The 15,969-nt window shown below is 39.9% G+C and overlaps 2 protein-coding genes across 2 annotated transcripts; both read right to left on the reverse strand.

Annotated features, from left to right (window-relative positions):
* Window positions 1-51: 51 nt before the first annotated feature.
* rapsn (receptor-associated protein of the synapse, 43kD) lies at window positions 52-10,256 on the reverse strand. The gene is made up of 8 exons (XM_028032522.1): window positions 9,307-10,256; window positions 6,421-6,759; window positions 4,475-4,633; window positions 3,855-3,953; window positions 3,560-3,682; window positions 3,389-3,442; window positions 3,097-3,296; window positions 52-1,887 (listed from the first exon to the last, which is right to left on the reverse strand). Exons 1-8 carry the CDS (start codon window positions 9,529-9,531, stop codon window positions 1,815-1,817), a joined length of 1,272 nt encoding a protein of 423 aa, XP_027888323.1. The 5' UTR covers window positions 9,532-10,256; the 3' UTR covers window positions 52-1,814.
* A 1,175-nt stretch (window positions 10,257-11,431) lies between these two features.
* On the reverse strand, window positions 11,432-15,874 carry kbtbd4 (kelch repeat and BTB (POZ) domain containing 4). Its single transcript, XM_028002323.1, has 5 exons — window positions 15,782-15,874; window positions 14,267-14,737; window positions 13,701-13,842; window positions 13,510-13,616; window positions 11,432-12,740 (listed from the first exon to the last, which is right to left on the reverse strand). The coding sequence occupies exons 2-5, from the start codon at window positions 14,726-14,728 to the stop codon at window positions 11,880-11,882; spliced, it is 1,572 nt and encodes a 523-aa protein (XP_027858124.1). The 5' UTR covers window positions 14,729-14,737; window positions 15,782-15,874; the 3' UTR covers window positions 11,432-11,879.
* Window positions 15,875-15,969: the final 95 nt, after the last annotated feature.

A 15,969-nucleotide genomic window follows, 5' to 3' on the forward strand; every position in this document is an offset into this window, starting at 1 on the left:
AAAGGTGTCTGTGTGGAGTGCAAAGAGCTTAAACAAAAAACACACAAATTTACTGTAACTGCCCTTTATTTTCAAAAATAAAACACTTCCATATGAGACACAGTAACATAGTTTGATCAGTATTCCAACTATGCCTTTGAATCTGTACCTCATTATGACTAGAAAATCCTAACAGAAACAGAAGTTGTGGCTACTCTTGTTTCCAAGACTGGTGGCAAAAACAGAGGTAGTTTATATTGTTAAAGAAACTGGCAGGATGATCTCTATTTACTGGATCCAAGTGGTCACCTTGAATAAACTGCCTCAGCAGGTACACTCACAATGAATCATTGTTTTTTTGTGTTTTTTTTCCAGAAAGGAAACATCTAACCAGCTGGCTTTCAAAGGTGAAGTCAACTTCCTGAAATCCTGACATACGTGTTTTTGTTGTGCAATAATTGTAATGTAGTTGGTGACGAAAAAAAATCCAATGATTTCTTCTTTGTCATACTGCAGTTTGTAAAACAAAGACAGGGTTCCTATTCCAAACATAATTTCCCAGAAACAGAGGATGATTTAAGCAATGGAGCAGGAACAAAGTCTGTAAATATGCATAATTTTTCTATTTTTCCATGTTATTTGCTCCTGTTTGTCCAGATAGTGAAAATACTGAATTCAAATTTGACTCTTTTCCAGATTGCTTAGGAACCCTAGATTTTAAAGCTAAAGTTCTGAGTGTAAATAGCTGCACTGGCAGATTACCTTCAGTCTCTCAAATATTTGTAACCTGGCTGCAAATAAAGCACATTATTTAGCTAAATATGTTTTTCGTCCTAGGCAAAACAATAAAGCTAGAAGTAAATCATTTACATGGAATATTGATAGTAAATCTCAAAGACTGTTAAGAAATACTCTAATAAACAGTAAAATAAATAAATAAATAAATAAATGGGTTCATAATCTCACATTGCTGCTTAGTTATTCATTTAGCTCATGTAAAAAGATCCAGATTTGTTTATCTTTTTTACTTTATCCATCAAAAAAAGGCCAATCCGTTCAATGCCTTTGTAAGTAAAATACAACCAGTGATATAAAAATACTAACAATGTATTAAACTAAAACTCTACATCTTCCCCAAGAAACTGAGTGCCTACATGACTGATCAAAGGTCCAGTTTTTTTCCTCTATAAATAAAAGTAATAATAACATATTAATACAGCTGCATGAACCTGTTTGTAAAGACATATTAGTTTTTCAAAGATTAAGAGATTTTAGTTAGTTTTACAAAAAAAATACATTAAATCAACCAAATGTTTGCCAGAAAATAACATGAGAACATTATGTACATGAAAAAAACAGTATTATTCAGGAGTGATTGTGCTTTTGTGAGAAAAACAATTCCTACAGAACAACTGTGGTGAATTTTGACATATGCATTGATTTTAGATATCAAAGACTCATCTCATTGTTTTTAAATGGTTCTTACACATACAACAGCCAGTGAAGTTGGCGGTCCTTAGCCTGTTGCAACAGATGTAAAGTTCATCTGATTTTTCAGCTTATCTCACAATTTAACACAGTTAGTTATACAGTATCTCCTCTGATGGACTGAGTCTGAAGTCTCAATGAGACCGAGGCCCTAATCTGGGTTTGTGAGCCACAGACTCGGGGACGCTCTTGCGTTAGAGTAGCCGTCCCGTGTGCAGAGGACCAAACGTTTGTGCCTTTTTGAAATTCAGCACATCCTAAGGCTGCCTGCCGCCTTCACGTCAGTCCAGAGCCTTGAAGGCGTCATGCCGTGTCTGCAGAGCCAACATGCAAACTGACGGTGGCAGTCACACAAATCCAGGCTTGATGGAGGATTTGAAACACTTTGGGCAACCCTTTGTCCCGTTTGTTTGCAGACACCTGGGGACAGGACAAAAAATAAAGACACTTTATTTTTACGTCTCTGCTAGACCAATACAAATCTGCACATCATTTTGAATTGTAAGGATAATCATACGGAGTTTTAAAAATGTTTAACAAATAAAAGCCTACAAGTAAGGCCTGGATTTTTATTAAAATCTGTAGCGTTGGCTGAGTCCTCTAGAAGAGCAAAGAAACATACCACGAAGGATACTTTGCAGCACACTTTTCAGACTTTTATTTGTAAAAAAAAACAACAAAGTTTGAGGGGTGTAAACACATTAAAACACGCACCAAGTTCCTTGATTATTTTTTTTGTGCTCATTACCTTAGTAGGAATGAATTGGGCATGGGCGTAGGTTTGGGTATGGACGGTCGTGACATGTCACGACCAATATTCAAGGGATATAAAATAGTCCCGACCAATTTTTGCCATATTAATAAAAAAAAAAAAAACATATGTATTTTTTTTTAACAAAAACAAAATAAACGAAAATCTACATTGATTAGTTTAATATTTCAATATACTATGCAGTGGTAGCATTCATTTTAAAATTCGCTGTTATGAACTATGACGACCCATGCCGCTATTGGCTCAAAGAACGTGGATCTACGTTCTTTGATTAGCTGCAACAGGCGGCGGCCAGCTGGCCACACGCGGAACGGAAGCTTGGTCCATGGTGCTGAAAGTGAACGCGTCTCCTTCTGAATTTGACATTTATTATGAGTCTCCGAGACCATGTCGCCACCAAAAAAGAAAAGGACGACAGACATTAGAAGTTATTTCGCTACCTCGGCTGTAAGTACAGTGAGTGGACCCATAAGTTAGATATCAATCACGCAATAATATCTCAACAATTGGATCTTTTTCCTGAAGTGCAAGAAGTCATTTTTTGTTCTTATCTGCAATTGTGTTTGTTGTATAATCAGTAGATCCAGAGGATATTTCTTTTGATCTTACTTGTAATGTTTGCTGAATTTTGAACAGGAAAAAGTAAAATGTTCTTGAACTGATCTGCTGAGTAAGACTGTATCCAAGGTATGGTTATGGTTTGGGGGGAGGGGGTTATTAAGCCAATGTGGTCCCCCCACCCCTCCGTCAAAAAATGGTCGGTGCAGGGGGGGGGTGGTTGGTCAGTAAGTTGTAAGGTCCCACCAAAACTTAGACCAAACCTACGCCCTTGGAATTGGGAGAGAGTAAACACCTACTTGAGATGGAAAATGTGGGAACAGGGTAACGCCTGCAGCTTTTGGTCCCTGTCCCCGATGGATTCCCCACACATGCCGCAGTAGAGCTCCAGCTCCTCCACACACTGCAGGAACTTCACCACCTGCTCTCGCAGCTCCTCCTGCTGCTTGTTGTTGCGGTAGATGCCCTCACGTAGGGAGTGAACCTTCAGGCTGCACAGCTTCGGTACAAGACAAACATCAACATGTAGATTGATAAAGGCTTTGTAGCTTATATTTAAATTTTTCTGATTTTTTCATAAGCTTCAGTTACCTTGTTTCCCATTCCATCTGCAAGCTCTTGCGCTCGCTCCAAAGATTCCAGAGACTGAAGAAGAAAAAAAACACAGGAAATTTATCACAAAATTGTTGTTCCAGATACCAATTAAACAAATACACCGGTTTCACAAACAGGGTACAGGTATATATATCTAACTGCACAAACCTTGTCATATTCTTTCTGCAGAAGCCAACATTTTGCAACACCCAGATAGACATGCGCTTGTCCAAGACGGTTTCCGATCTCGGTCATAATGCCCAGTGCAGACTCGTAACGAGGGAATGCTTTCTAAATGACAAAAGAACAACAGCATGTATTTTATACACATTTCTCAAATAAATGAATGTCCTAGAATAAGAGTCAGAATAATACATGATAAAAAAATAAATGCAGATGAACCACATCAACTAGACTGGAAAGACAGGTTCACACTAACACAGAAGCAGTAATGTCGCCTCACATTAACATCATGCCTGCAGCGGTGGATGTCTGCAAAGTTCAGTAAGCACAGAGCTTGCAGGGGCCGGTCGCCATGCTGCAAAGCAATCTTCATGGATTCCTGTCAAAGCACAACACAAATGATGCTTAGAAAGGCTCTACATCTCCAGCTTAGGTTACGAACAGACACCTCTTGAATAGCTGAAGAAATTTCTTCAGTTATTTCTATTTTCAGTTTTTCATGTCAGTAAATGTTCAGTGGGTTAGGATGTGGGTGATCCGGTATCTGAAGTATCCCAGGTTGTGTAATCTGTTTGGTCAAATGTAATAAATCTGTAATGTCTCTTGTTGCTATACTTTTACACTCCAAAGCAATGACATCAAGTTATTTTTCACCCTCTGTACATAATTAGAACAGGGCGGGGCCTAAAGCCGCCCTTTTCATTAACACTTTAAACCAGCGACTCTGTGAGAATATTTTTGTAGAGGTCCGAGGCCTGAGGACGGCAGAGCAACTGGAGCTCGCACCTGTCAGCAGTAAGCACAACATATATAACAGAATCCTAGTGAGGAAACCTAAATTGGGAGATTCTTAAAGTCTGTGAGGAGATTAATATGGTGTGGTTTCCTTTAAATGGATACCTCGCAGCACCCCATGGCGTCGGGCAGACGCTCCAGCTTCCTGTAGGCCACAGACATGTGGAACTGGCTCATGGCACGATACTTGAGGCTCCAGCTTTTGCCGTAGTCGTTGACGAGTTCAGCTGCCTTGCAGGGGAAGAACAGGGCTTTCTCGTAGTCCTGTCATCAGATATGCAGAATTACAGTTCTTCAGTTTCAAATAAATAGCGTAGTACACCACTTACGCACTAGTATTAGAAGTCCTATTTGGCTTTGTCTGCCGTCTTTTGACAACACAACTCATGCCAGAGTGACCCGAGCTTCTTCCAGATGTATTTGAGCAAAAGAGTAACAATTCACTATCACTCTCCCTCCCCAACCTGTTTCTGCGCACAGCCAGTCAGCTTGCGGAAAGAAGGCAACTGTTCCCCTTTTACAAAACAAGCAAATTTATCAGTTCACAGCGTGGAAAGTAAAGCTCCTCCTATCACTTTTAGTAAATGAATATTATGAGCAGCATGTCTGTTGATCTTTCTAATGATCACTTTACCAATCCTAATAATTATCCACCTAGCATAGACTTATACGATTCTGTTAGTCTGTTAATGAACAAATAAATAATCTTAAAAAGACAGCTTTCATTTAATTTGCTTTTTACAATCAATCAATTGTGTTATTTCAGCTGCTATTGATGGAATGACTGTTGGTTTTCTGTTTACATGATCTATTATCATTATCTAAATCTTCTTGTACTTTTTTGCTTTAGTTTTTTGTGTAAGTAGGACAAGGCATGACATTTTCATTCGAGGTTATAGTTAGAAAATCTCACACCGGCCCATGCTTAGACCATGATTTAATTTTAGGAATTTAATATTGATCTGTTTTATCACAATATCACCAACAACTAAACTAAACCAAACTAATCATCTAAGGATTATTTAGAATGTTGACTTTGTGGTTCCTCTTATGTGTTAAATGGAACCGCATAAACCCCAACCAGCCTGCTCATCCACTCAGTCCTTGTATTATCACACAAATTCCAAAGCATGAGATTCAAAAGGACCTAAAACTTTGAGTAAAAGTATGATGTCCTGATATTTACATAAATATCTTACGAAAACTCTATAAAATATACTAGCCAGTTGCACTTAAAACTAAAAAGCAGCTAAAATAATATATTAACTATTAGAGATAGAATTTTTTGATCCATATAATATTTGTTATTTTGATTTTGATGCAGTCCATGAACTTATGCACATGCATATAAACACTATATAAACTTCTGCTAAATTTAGATTTAGAATCTTACAGAATGACTTGAAGTTTAGCAAGTTGATATGAAATGCTGCTCTTAGCTAATAAATAAATCTAAGAAACGAGGTTCACCTTTTCAATTCAGCTGTTACAAATTAACTTTTAGATGATATTTTAATTAACTGCAACAGTGTTACCTAGACAAGAGAGATAGGTTCTGTTCTTGAAGTTTTGTGACCAGAAATATTCCTAAATTTCAGATTTTTTTTCCTGATTATTATTTTATAGCAGTAGATCTTTATTCAGAAGTGTGAGACAAGAAATGTGCAGAGAAAAGAGAAAACATTTAACAAAGATCCTACAGTTGGGCTTCAAACAAATGTGTATTTCTTGAAAGCAAAGGAAAAGTGTTTGGTTTTTCTTGCAGTCAGCTGATCATCAGTGCACAACAATCCGTTGGGGAGAGTGGAACAGTATTATTTTGACTTTATGCAAGCAAAAAAGACTCTGGACACTCTGGCACTTTCAATGGCATCAAAAGGACTAGGAAAATCATAATGAAAATTGTTTTGAGGCTCTTGGTCCTCAGAATTTTTGGACTATGTCCTTAAAATACATCTGGAATAAATAAAGCTGATTAACAACCAGGTTGAAATTAAACATTCTTCAGAGCTTTAGTATATTATTTTCATAAACAGCAGTATTCAAAACACCTTTAGCTGCACATAGATGTTTCCCAGACTGCAGCAGACTCTGCACTCCAGCATCTTGTCATCGTTGTTGTGTGCATAGCGCAGTGCCTTCTCATAGCTCTCCAGGGCCTTCTGGAAGACGCTGAGGCCCAGGTAGGCGTTGCCCATGCTCAGACACACTTGACCATTGAGCTGCAGGCTTACAGTGGTGCCTTGCATATTTAAGCAGGTCTGGCAGTAAGACACCGTCTTCTGGAAGTCGCACAGCTTCTCGTTGCTACGCGCCAAGTTCAGGTAGCCTTCAGTTAGGTAGTCTGGGTCCTCCATTTCCCGGGCTGTGTCAATCTGTTCGAGGGCATACTGCAGAGGAACGTGTTGGTAAAGAGAAACAGGTAATATGGAAAAATCTCATTTGAAATGCAGAGCTTTAAGAACTGTGCTGTAATGTGGGAGTTTGGAAACTGAGGCTCAGAGGAGGAGCTGTGCCTCGAAGGCGGCAGCTGGTCACCCCCAAGTGTTTTGCACAGCTGAACTGTTCCCACGGGAGATTAAAGGATTTCTAAAACATGCATGAAAGAATCAAAGCAATACCCCTGTTATGTTTCTGATGAGAGGATAACATTATAGCATGATGCAAAGCTCTAAAAAGTACTATTTAAAGTACAAAATACTCCCCCTTTAACTCAGTCACATCGAAGCATTTATGAGTATAAACAGCCAATTTAAGGTTATGCCACAACATTTCGATCAAATCTATGTTCAAAGTATTTATTAGGCCTCTCCAAAACCTTCCTTTTATGTTTTTTTTATTATTATTATTTAAACCAATGAGAGAATAAGTTACTGTTGTGCTTCAGATCATAGGGAAGGATTTGGGTTATGGATAGAGGTGTGTAACACAAGCACACTTGAGTTTAAAGTAACAACCTGAAGGCCAGACATTCTCCTTTAAGAAGTCCTTGTAAAGACTAAAATTTATGGCTGTCATTTTTGACAAAACACCATTGTCTTTAACAAGCAATGCAATCCAAAATAATCCCACTACTACCACCTGTTTGACAATTATGTGTGTTTTTTATATATACAATATATATCACATGTAATGGGACACACGTTTCCTAAATGTCCCCCTTTTGTTTCTGCAGTCCACAAAATATTTTCCCTAAAATCTTATTGAGAAAAATCTTTGCATTAGGTTTGATCAGAAGTATTGCGAGGGAATGTAAAACTTTTGCATTCCCAATAGTTCCCTTGAATACTGCAAGTCTTTCTTACGGGGCCGCTGTACTTTCTGCTTTAATGCAAAGTTATGTAAGGTCTTTCCATGAAAGTTAATATCTCGTTTTTCTTTGGTATAGAAATGCACCACAAACTTATATACAGAAACTTTCCGTATGTAGGAAAGAAATAAAAATACATCCAAACTAGTTGGACTATTTCTGAGATATTATTGCTGGGTAATGAGATAGTTTTGATTGTGTCTCTATTGTGCTGGAAGTCTGAACGGTTTAAAGGGCCGTTGTCAGTTGCATCATCTCAACCTTACACAGACATAAACATGCAGTGAGTAAATCGAGTTTCAATCATTTTTTTGTACCAAACAGTTAATAATAATAATAAACACGTTTTCACTGAGGCTCTGTAAGAGTCATATGAATGAAATAAGTAATTATTGATATGACAGGAACACGCAGCTTTGACACTTGGGTGGTGGGTGTGTCGATGTGGGCGTGACGTCACCAGGTATTAATGGGAAGGTTACTGGCGTGCTGGCTTTGTGTGTATGAGGAAGCGGCACTTGTGCATTATTGGTCAGTCTGTGTCGCAGTACTTATTTGAAGCATGATAATCAAAATGGAATAAATCGATCCATCCATCCATCCATCCATTTTCTGTTCACCCTTGTCCCTAATGGGGTCGGGAGGGTTGCCGGTGCCTATCTCCAGCTACGTTCCGGGCGGGAGGCGGGGTTCACCCTGGACAGGTCGCCAGTCTGTCGCAGGGCAACACAAAGACATACAGGACAAACAACCATGCACACACACACTCACACCTAGGGAGAATTTAGATAGACCAATTAACCTAACAGTCATGTTTTTGGACTGTGGGAGGAAGCCGGAGTACCCGGAGAGAACCCACGCATGCACAGGGAGAACATGCAAACTCCATGCAGAAAGACCCCGGCCGGGAATCGAACCCAGGACCTTCTTACTGCGCCACTGAGCAGCCGGAATAAATCGATAATTGTGACAAAACCAAGAAGTGGCCTACAAAGTCTGATTTTAATAACTCCTATGAATTAAATTATAATTTGAAAAATGGATTTCATAATATTCAGATAATCTGAGAAACAGGAAAAACACATAGCTGAAAAAGCATGTGACATGGCAGATTTTCATGGCACTGTATCGTTTTGGTCGTTAGACCTCTTCTTTTTGAAGCCCTCATTAAAACTGCATCATTAAGACTGGGTTCTTTCTGAGTGCAGATGATTATATCAACAAGACACCCTACACTGACTCTAAGGTTGCAGGACACTTATTTACTCTGCATCGCTGGGAAGCCCACAAATGAATCCATGTTTCTCAGGATGGCTGTTAATGGTAGGTGGTTACCTTCAAACTCCTTAATGGAAATATTTAAATGCTACAACAGCAGAAGTCAGTGAGCTGACATGTTGACATATGAGGTGATGGGACACTCTGTGACATTCACTCTTCGGATTTACAACCACTAAGTTACACGGTGCAAATGGAGCAGGACTTATGCAATGCTCATTTGGCTGTTCAGAGAAAAATGCCTTAATAAAAGCATGAACTAAAATTATTTTATTGTTATTTTACCCTTAAAGAAATACCAATGACTATTTATCAGCACACATTGAGTTCAAAGTGTCAGGTTGCATACCTTAAGCATATCTTTGTACTTTCCCATTTCTGAGTGGGCTGTGATCAGGCACCCAAGAACTCGAAACTTCCCTCCAGGGTCTGAAGTCTTTTCCAGAACTTTTGTCCAGACATGCAGGGCTTTATCCGTCTGATTGGACTGATACAACTTCAGGCCCTTCTCTATCTGCTGCTTGGTTTGGTCCTGGCCCATTTCTGGTGCAATGCGCAACGTGAAAATATTCATTCGCTTAGGCCATGCAGTTTCAGCAAGGCAGGAAGAAAGCAGATCCTTCCTGCACAACTCCAAAGAAGACTCCTTGAAGATGATCCCCTCAGAACGGTCGGTACCAGATCCAGCTCTATCAGCTCCGGCCGAGCTGAGATGGAGACGAAACCGGATCCAGCGAGGAACAGTGGTGGCACACCAAGAACATTATCACAAAAATGCCCTGCTAAGAGCTGGAAAACTGATCCTCTTTCACCTCAGGAGTGCAGAAAATTCTCCTTTTTAAATTCCTTTGGAAAAAATATAAAAGATACAAGTATCCCTGCTGAGAGCTGGCAAAGGTTTCCCAGAATATCTGCTCCCTCCACACCCCAGCAAAAGGAATTCTTAGCACCCCCTTCGACCAGCCACCCCACTCCACCTTCCTCCTGCTGCGGCTCCAGCAGATGGTCTTGTCACTCCAGACCATGTGTCCCTTCAGGAATTAATGTTCTGCCCTCAGCAAACTGTCCCAAGGTCACTACAGCTCCTAGCAATCTACCTTTACATGACCCAATGACGGAGAGATACACACTGGACAAAATGGAAAAGTCTGGAGCCTTAAAAAACAGAAGTCCCAGAGAGTCATGGGAGAGGTCAACCACTGTCCCAGGAAGCAACATGCTGCTGTTCCAAGTTTTTTTTTTTTTTGTTGGCTTTTGTTTGTTGTAAAAGAGCTGCGTTTCAGACAGTGTTCCTAGTGGCTAGGTGGTTATTGGTAGTTCTTGTGTAGGTGCATCTGAACCCCAACACCCACCCCTCGTCCCGCCGTCAGCAGCCAATGCTCAGAATAGTTCGCACAGTCTGACATGTTCCCGAGCTTAGGTTTCAGCTGCACAGACTCCAGCAGAACATCAATGGGATCACACTGTTGGCCTCTCTGTACCAACTCTATCTTTCCCTTAACTTTTTCGCTCCCAAAAATCATTGCAGAAATTTTTATCAACTTTAATCCTGCTTCTACTGATTCAACGTATGTATTCAGTCCCTTTGAGTCAGTACTTTGTAGAATCACTTTTTGCTGAATTTAAAGCTGCAAATAATTTCTATATCTCAACCATTTGGGACAATTTGAGTGAAATTGTTGCCCACACTGCTTTGCACAAAAGATCAAGTTCTATGAGATTTGGATACCTAAATTCATAACTCTTGACACAAATTCTTAATTAGATGCAGGTCATTCTAAGAATAGATATGTTTGCTCATTGTAGATCCAGCTGTATGCTTAGTTTTGTTGCATAACTGACCTGTCAGTTGTGTTCCTCAGACTTTGTGGCAGTTTTTTTTTACTAATGTTCGCTAAAAAGCCTTTGAGGATTTAAAAGAAAAGCCGTATTGAAATTTATACACAATTGGTCTCCATTTACTAATTCGGAAACCTCTGAATAGTTTCACTGGATTTTATTTAAGGGTATCAAAACAAAAGAACATCAACAGCAAATGTACACACTTCTTTAAAAAAAACATGTACCATTTTTGTTCTACTTATTTACCTGCTACTTTAGATGAAGTAGAATTAGACTCTAGAATTAGACAGTTTAAAAATCCCTCATTTGACTTTTAGTCTTATTTTTAAGAGTTGAACTGTTTGATTGGAAAACTGTTTCCGAATAAATCCCAGCAAGACTCAATGGTTCTGCTAATCTACCTTTTCTGACTCTCTACCTTTTTGTTAAACACAGGAAGAAACCAAATACTAACACTCTGTGTTGATCTACCATAAATTCTCAGTAAAACATATTTATAGTTCAACAAGTATTAATAAATTTACTAGGCACTGTATTTTTTTAATCATGTACTTTTTGAATTTTAGAAACATCCACCATTATTTAAAGACTTTGAAGGCTGACTGACCAAATAAAAACTAAAAGTGACTCTATGCAGGTTTTACCATTTATCAGAACACATGAACTCGAACCAGTACAGCATACATAAAAATGTAAACGTTGAAAAGCTACAAAACATTCTCTGATATTATGTTTACAGACTTAAAATGTGTGAAAACTTAGCCACTTTCAGCAGCCTGATGATTACAATTCAGTGAGGAGTTTTTTACTGACCACTAAAGCACTTCATGCATGTTAATATACGAGCAGTGCACAGGAAACAATAGCTTTGATCATCACTGGTCACACTATTACGACACATTCGGTCCCCAGCTAAGAGATACACAACAGCACGCTGATACAGAAGCATCTCACAGACACAGCTGAGGTTTTGGAATGGCTAACACAGCTGAGTGGGAATCTTTTTAGCAGATCTGAAGTCACTGTAAGTCACACCGACGTCTGTCATTGTGATGATTGTGGACCGTAGATTGGAAATCCTCAGGCCAATACAAACTGCCAGTTTGTTAGGAGGATCTTTATACCTTTGATAACCGAGACCACAGATGTGGCCGGGTTAAACTTTAACGTGTTAGCGTCGCCTTTCTTACACTTGTCCCTGAAGACGTATATGCAGCCGTTACAGCTGGCCACCTTCCACAAAGAAGGGATGCAGCTCCACACCTCTGGGAAGCGCAGCCGCGTGAAGCTCTCCAGCAGAGGGTTGTAGCACACCAGCGAGTCCCCTTCGCCTACGATGAAGATGACGTCCATGTGGACGGCGGCATGCATGCAGCCCGCAAACGGCAGCATGTACGGTTTGATCTGGCACTTCTGGGAGGAGGTGTCGAAGCACTGGATGAGACGGGACGGCTTTGTGAAAAAGTCCATGTCGTTCTCCTCGCCTCCGAGCAGGTAAATGGTTCCTCCCAGGTTGACGCCAGCGGCCCCGGACACGGCTGTGTCCAACTGGCTCGTCTCTGTCCACATGTTGTCCTTCACTGTGTAGTAAATGATGGCGTTCGACAGCGTGTCCTGCAACGTCTTCCCGCCCAGGGAGTAGATGGCGTCTTCAGAGGCGACAGACACCATGGTGTGGTGGAGGCGGTCTCTAGGCAACGGTGCACAGCGCTCCCAGTCCATGGTGTGCATGTTGCACTTCCACATGCGGCGGGGGATGGACCCCCCCACCACGTACAGGTCCCCGCCATGTTTACAGGCGGCGGTGATCTGATGGCAGAGACTGTTCTGGCCGCTCACGCTGATCGAATCGTCCTCATCACAATGCAGAGACACGGCAAGGGAGTGAGTCCTCGTCTCCTCTTTACCGATCAGGTAGATGTGGACGTTCTCCCCGATTTCCTGCCATAGACCCAGAAAGAGATTTTAGAGACAGAAATAAGCATGACGAGAACCAATCACCTTATTATTATCATTACTACTTAGATCTGTCGCAATAAGACATTTTGCTGGACAATAAATTGTCCCAGTAATTATTGCAATAAACAATGATGTTGTTTTTAGACCAACTTCAAGTAACATACTGATAATGGCATGATAAACCAAGTTCATCCTTTCCTAGATGAATAAATTATACTTTTTTAAAGAACACTTAACCTGGAAGAAATTATAAATGTAAAAAACAAAACACAACAAACAAAAACTATAAATAAAACGGCAATAAAAAAACACACAGCCGAAAATGAAATGGATTATGAAGACTTTGTAAACAAAACTGCCCTTCAAAAAATAATTATTACTAGATCCATTATCACAACATGCTCTTGTCCTTTCCATGTTTATAGTGGACTGAAAAACTAGAATAATATTTACAGAAAACATTTCTTCCCTTTGAAATCATCAACTTGACTAATAACGTACCAAATGATTTTGTATTTCTTTTATTTTCTGGGTTTTTTTCTTTCAAAATTATTAGCTTCATGTTGGAACCTGCAAGCCCCTTTCTTTCCTTCAGGTTCAATGTTTGACACATTGAAATGTTGAATAACTTCTTTGTTCTGCACCTTTTTAAAACCCTTGAAAAGAAAATAAATTATCAACAAGACATGAAAAAAACTGGAAATCTGACACTAGCTGATAAAAATCTGATTGGCAGGTGTTTAAATTCTACCTTCAGATTCTCCTGGAGAAGGCAGGAGAACTCCTCCCTCTCCACCTTGTTGTGGTTTATCCACGACTCAATGGCCATCGTTGGATTCTGGGAGCTGGGAACACCATCTAAACACAGAGACAGAGCCGATTGAGAAGTTGATCAAGAGAGGTTACAATTCTTATGCTTTTAAATCTGTCTAACTGTAATACCCTTGATGATGTCCAGCAGCAGGCAGAGGGGCAGATTGAGATATTCTTCAGTCTGATGCAGCTGGGCGAGGTGGATTTTAGCACATTGCTTGGCTGCGGTATACAGCTCCTGGTCACTGTGTCTGTCTGCGAGCCACATCACCTAGAAAAAAATAAAAACAGAAAAAAGATTTAGTGTTCTAAATGTTCTAAATCAGCCTGGCCTGCAACACAAGTGACAAATCAATAAAGTCTTTTGATTCTGGTCTGCTCTTCATCCCCAGAACCAGGACCAAACATGGAGAAGCAGCATTCAGCTTCAAAGCACCACAAAGCTGTTACAAACCTCCAGAAAATTGTAAAGCAGCTGCCTTAAATCTAAGCTAAAAACCCACCTGTTTAGAGTTGCTTTTGAAACATTAATCAACATTTTGATGTGTAACGATTGACAAAATATAATGCTTCAATTGTTGACTGTGTGTTCTGTGACTTTGTATTTCTGTGTTTTATGATGTAAAGCATTTTGTGCAGCACATTGTTGCTGAAATGTGCTGTACAAATAAACTTGACTGATTGATTGAAATCACCTGTAAGCAATTCTTGACCTCCACTGTCCGCGAGAGGAAGCGGGAGCATTCCTCAAACAAAGCCGTCAGCTGGTACATATCCGCCATCTCGTAGGTATCCTGCAGCTCCTCCACCCGCAGCTTGATGGTGCCATGGTAGATGTAGTCGACCAGCAGCTGGAAGACGGAGGCGCTCACGTCCTTCAGCTCGATGAAGCGGTTGTGGGACTCTTTGAGGTTGGAGGTGAACATGGAGCGGAAGAAGCTGCTCTGCGCTGACAGCACCAGCCGGTGCAGGTGAAACTGCCTTTCATCCACAGTGACGGTGACATCTGCAAACAGGCCGTCTTCCAGGCACAGGTCCATGATGCTCTTCACCACGCGGCTGGAATGAGAGCGGTCAGTGAAGGTGTATCCGAGGAAGTAGTTCTCCTCTCCCACAGAGCCGCCGACACTGACGCCGCCCTCCTCACCGGACTCCATCTATGCTGCCTGCCATGTTAAAAACAAATGTTAACACCTGATTATTAGGGAAAAATAAACAGTGTATTAGATGGAAGGACGTTAGTTATCATTTATCAGAGGCTTTACAGCAACTGTAAATACATAAGTATGCTAAATGCATATTAAATGTATTAGTGGAGACATAAATTAGATGCTTATCAAAGAACAGTTTGTCTAGAGAACTGATCTACCAGTTGCTCCACATGTATCTCGGCGTGGTTTCGGAGAACAGGATAACTTAGTACACATGTACCTACTAAGATCTCTTAAGTATTGTAGCTTTTTAAAACATTCAGTTTTTATTGTTTATTCTTAGGGTTTATTCTAGGTAGGTAATGCTACCTAATATTTTTTTTTATTGTTCTTCATACAAAAAGTTATCATAGATTTTTTTAAATAATAATAATTAAAACAGCAACAGGATACAGCATGTTTTGAATGTTACCTTTTTATAATCAGCAGGTCTGAATAGTAAAATCTTCATTTTACTTATGAGTAAGATGTTTCGTTGGATAATGTATTAATTATTAATGTATTCAATTAAAAATTGAATAGGATGCTGTCAACGAGTGGAGTTTGCAGGTTTTATTTTTGTTTCTAAAGCTGTGTCTCCTCACTGACTATAATTCCTCAATTTGGACAATAAAGTATATATTACTAACTTCTGAGTTTTTGCAGAAATATGTGCCACTCCAAAGCTCACTAGACTATTGAACTGAGATATTCAAATATTCAGACGTGTTTATTAGTTGTTGTTGTTGTTTTACGACGAACAATTAAATCGTTCAGTCTATACACGTTTTCTAATAAAGGGTCTTCAACATGCAAAGATCCACCAAAACAAGTGAAAAGTGATGCTGATTGGCTAAGCTAGGTTATCGCTAGCTGTGTTGTTGTGTTTGTCTGCCGCTAGCGCTCGCAGCAGAAAGCCGCCAGCTTTTTTTCCTAATAAATGTTCTACCAAAATATTCTGAAAAAAACATGGAACTAAACGAATATTGCTTAACTGTGATAGCCATGCAGTTACGCTACCTTTATTTGCACTGTTGCAGCATTCAGAGGCAGCTGAACTGTTCACCGGAATAACTGTTGTAAAAGGTTAAACTAAGATAGCGCCAAACGCTTACCGCCCCCCAGTGGCAGAACCTCATTACTGCAGTCTTGTTGAAAACAACAAAATACGTATGTAATTGAATCTCAGTAAGCATATTTAAATAAAG

Source organism: Xiphophorus couchianus, chromosome 2, assembly GCF_001444195.1.
Source record: "Xiphophorus couchianus chromosome 2, X_couchianus-1.0, whole genome shotgun sequence".
In the NCBI taxonomy this organism is placed as follows: Eukaryota; Metazoa; Chordata; class Actinopteri; order Cyprinodontiformes; family Poeciliidae; genus Xiphophorus; species Xiphophorus couchianus.

What these genes read in the sequence shown, in the direction of transcription:
- kbtbd4 (XM_028002323.1), bottom strand. Translation starts at nt 14,728, where the DNA reads ATGGAGTCCGGTGAGGAGGGCGGCGTCAGTGTCGGCGGCTCTGTGGGA. An exon ending in AGGTCAAGAATTGCTTACAG is followed by an intron (nt 13,843 to 14,266) that starts GTGATTTCAATC and finishes ATTTTTTTCTAG; the next exon opens with GTGATGTGGCTCGCAGACAG. An exon ending in GCTGCTGGACATCATCAAGG is followed by an intron (nt 13,617 to 13,700) that starts GTATTACAGTTA and finishes CTCTGTGTTTAG; the next exon opens with ATGGTGTTCCCAGCTCCCAG.
- rapsn (XM_028032522.1), bottom strand. Translation starts at nt 9,531, where the DNA reads ATGAATATTTTCACGTTGCGCATTGCACCAGAAATGGGCCAGGACCAA. An exon ending in TGCAGAAAGAATATGACAAG is followed by an intron (nt 3,443 to 3,559) that starts GTTTGTGCAGTT and finishes TTTCTTCTTCAG; the next exon opens with TCTCTGGAATCTTTGGAGCG. An exon ending in TCCCACATTTTCCATCTCAA is followed by an intron (nt 1,888 to 3,096) that starts GTAGGTGTTTAC and finishes TCCTGTCCCCAG; the next exon opens with GTGTCTGCAAACAAACGGGA.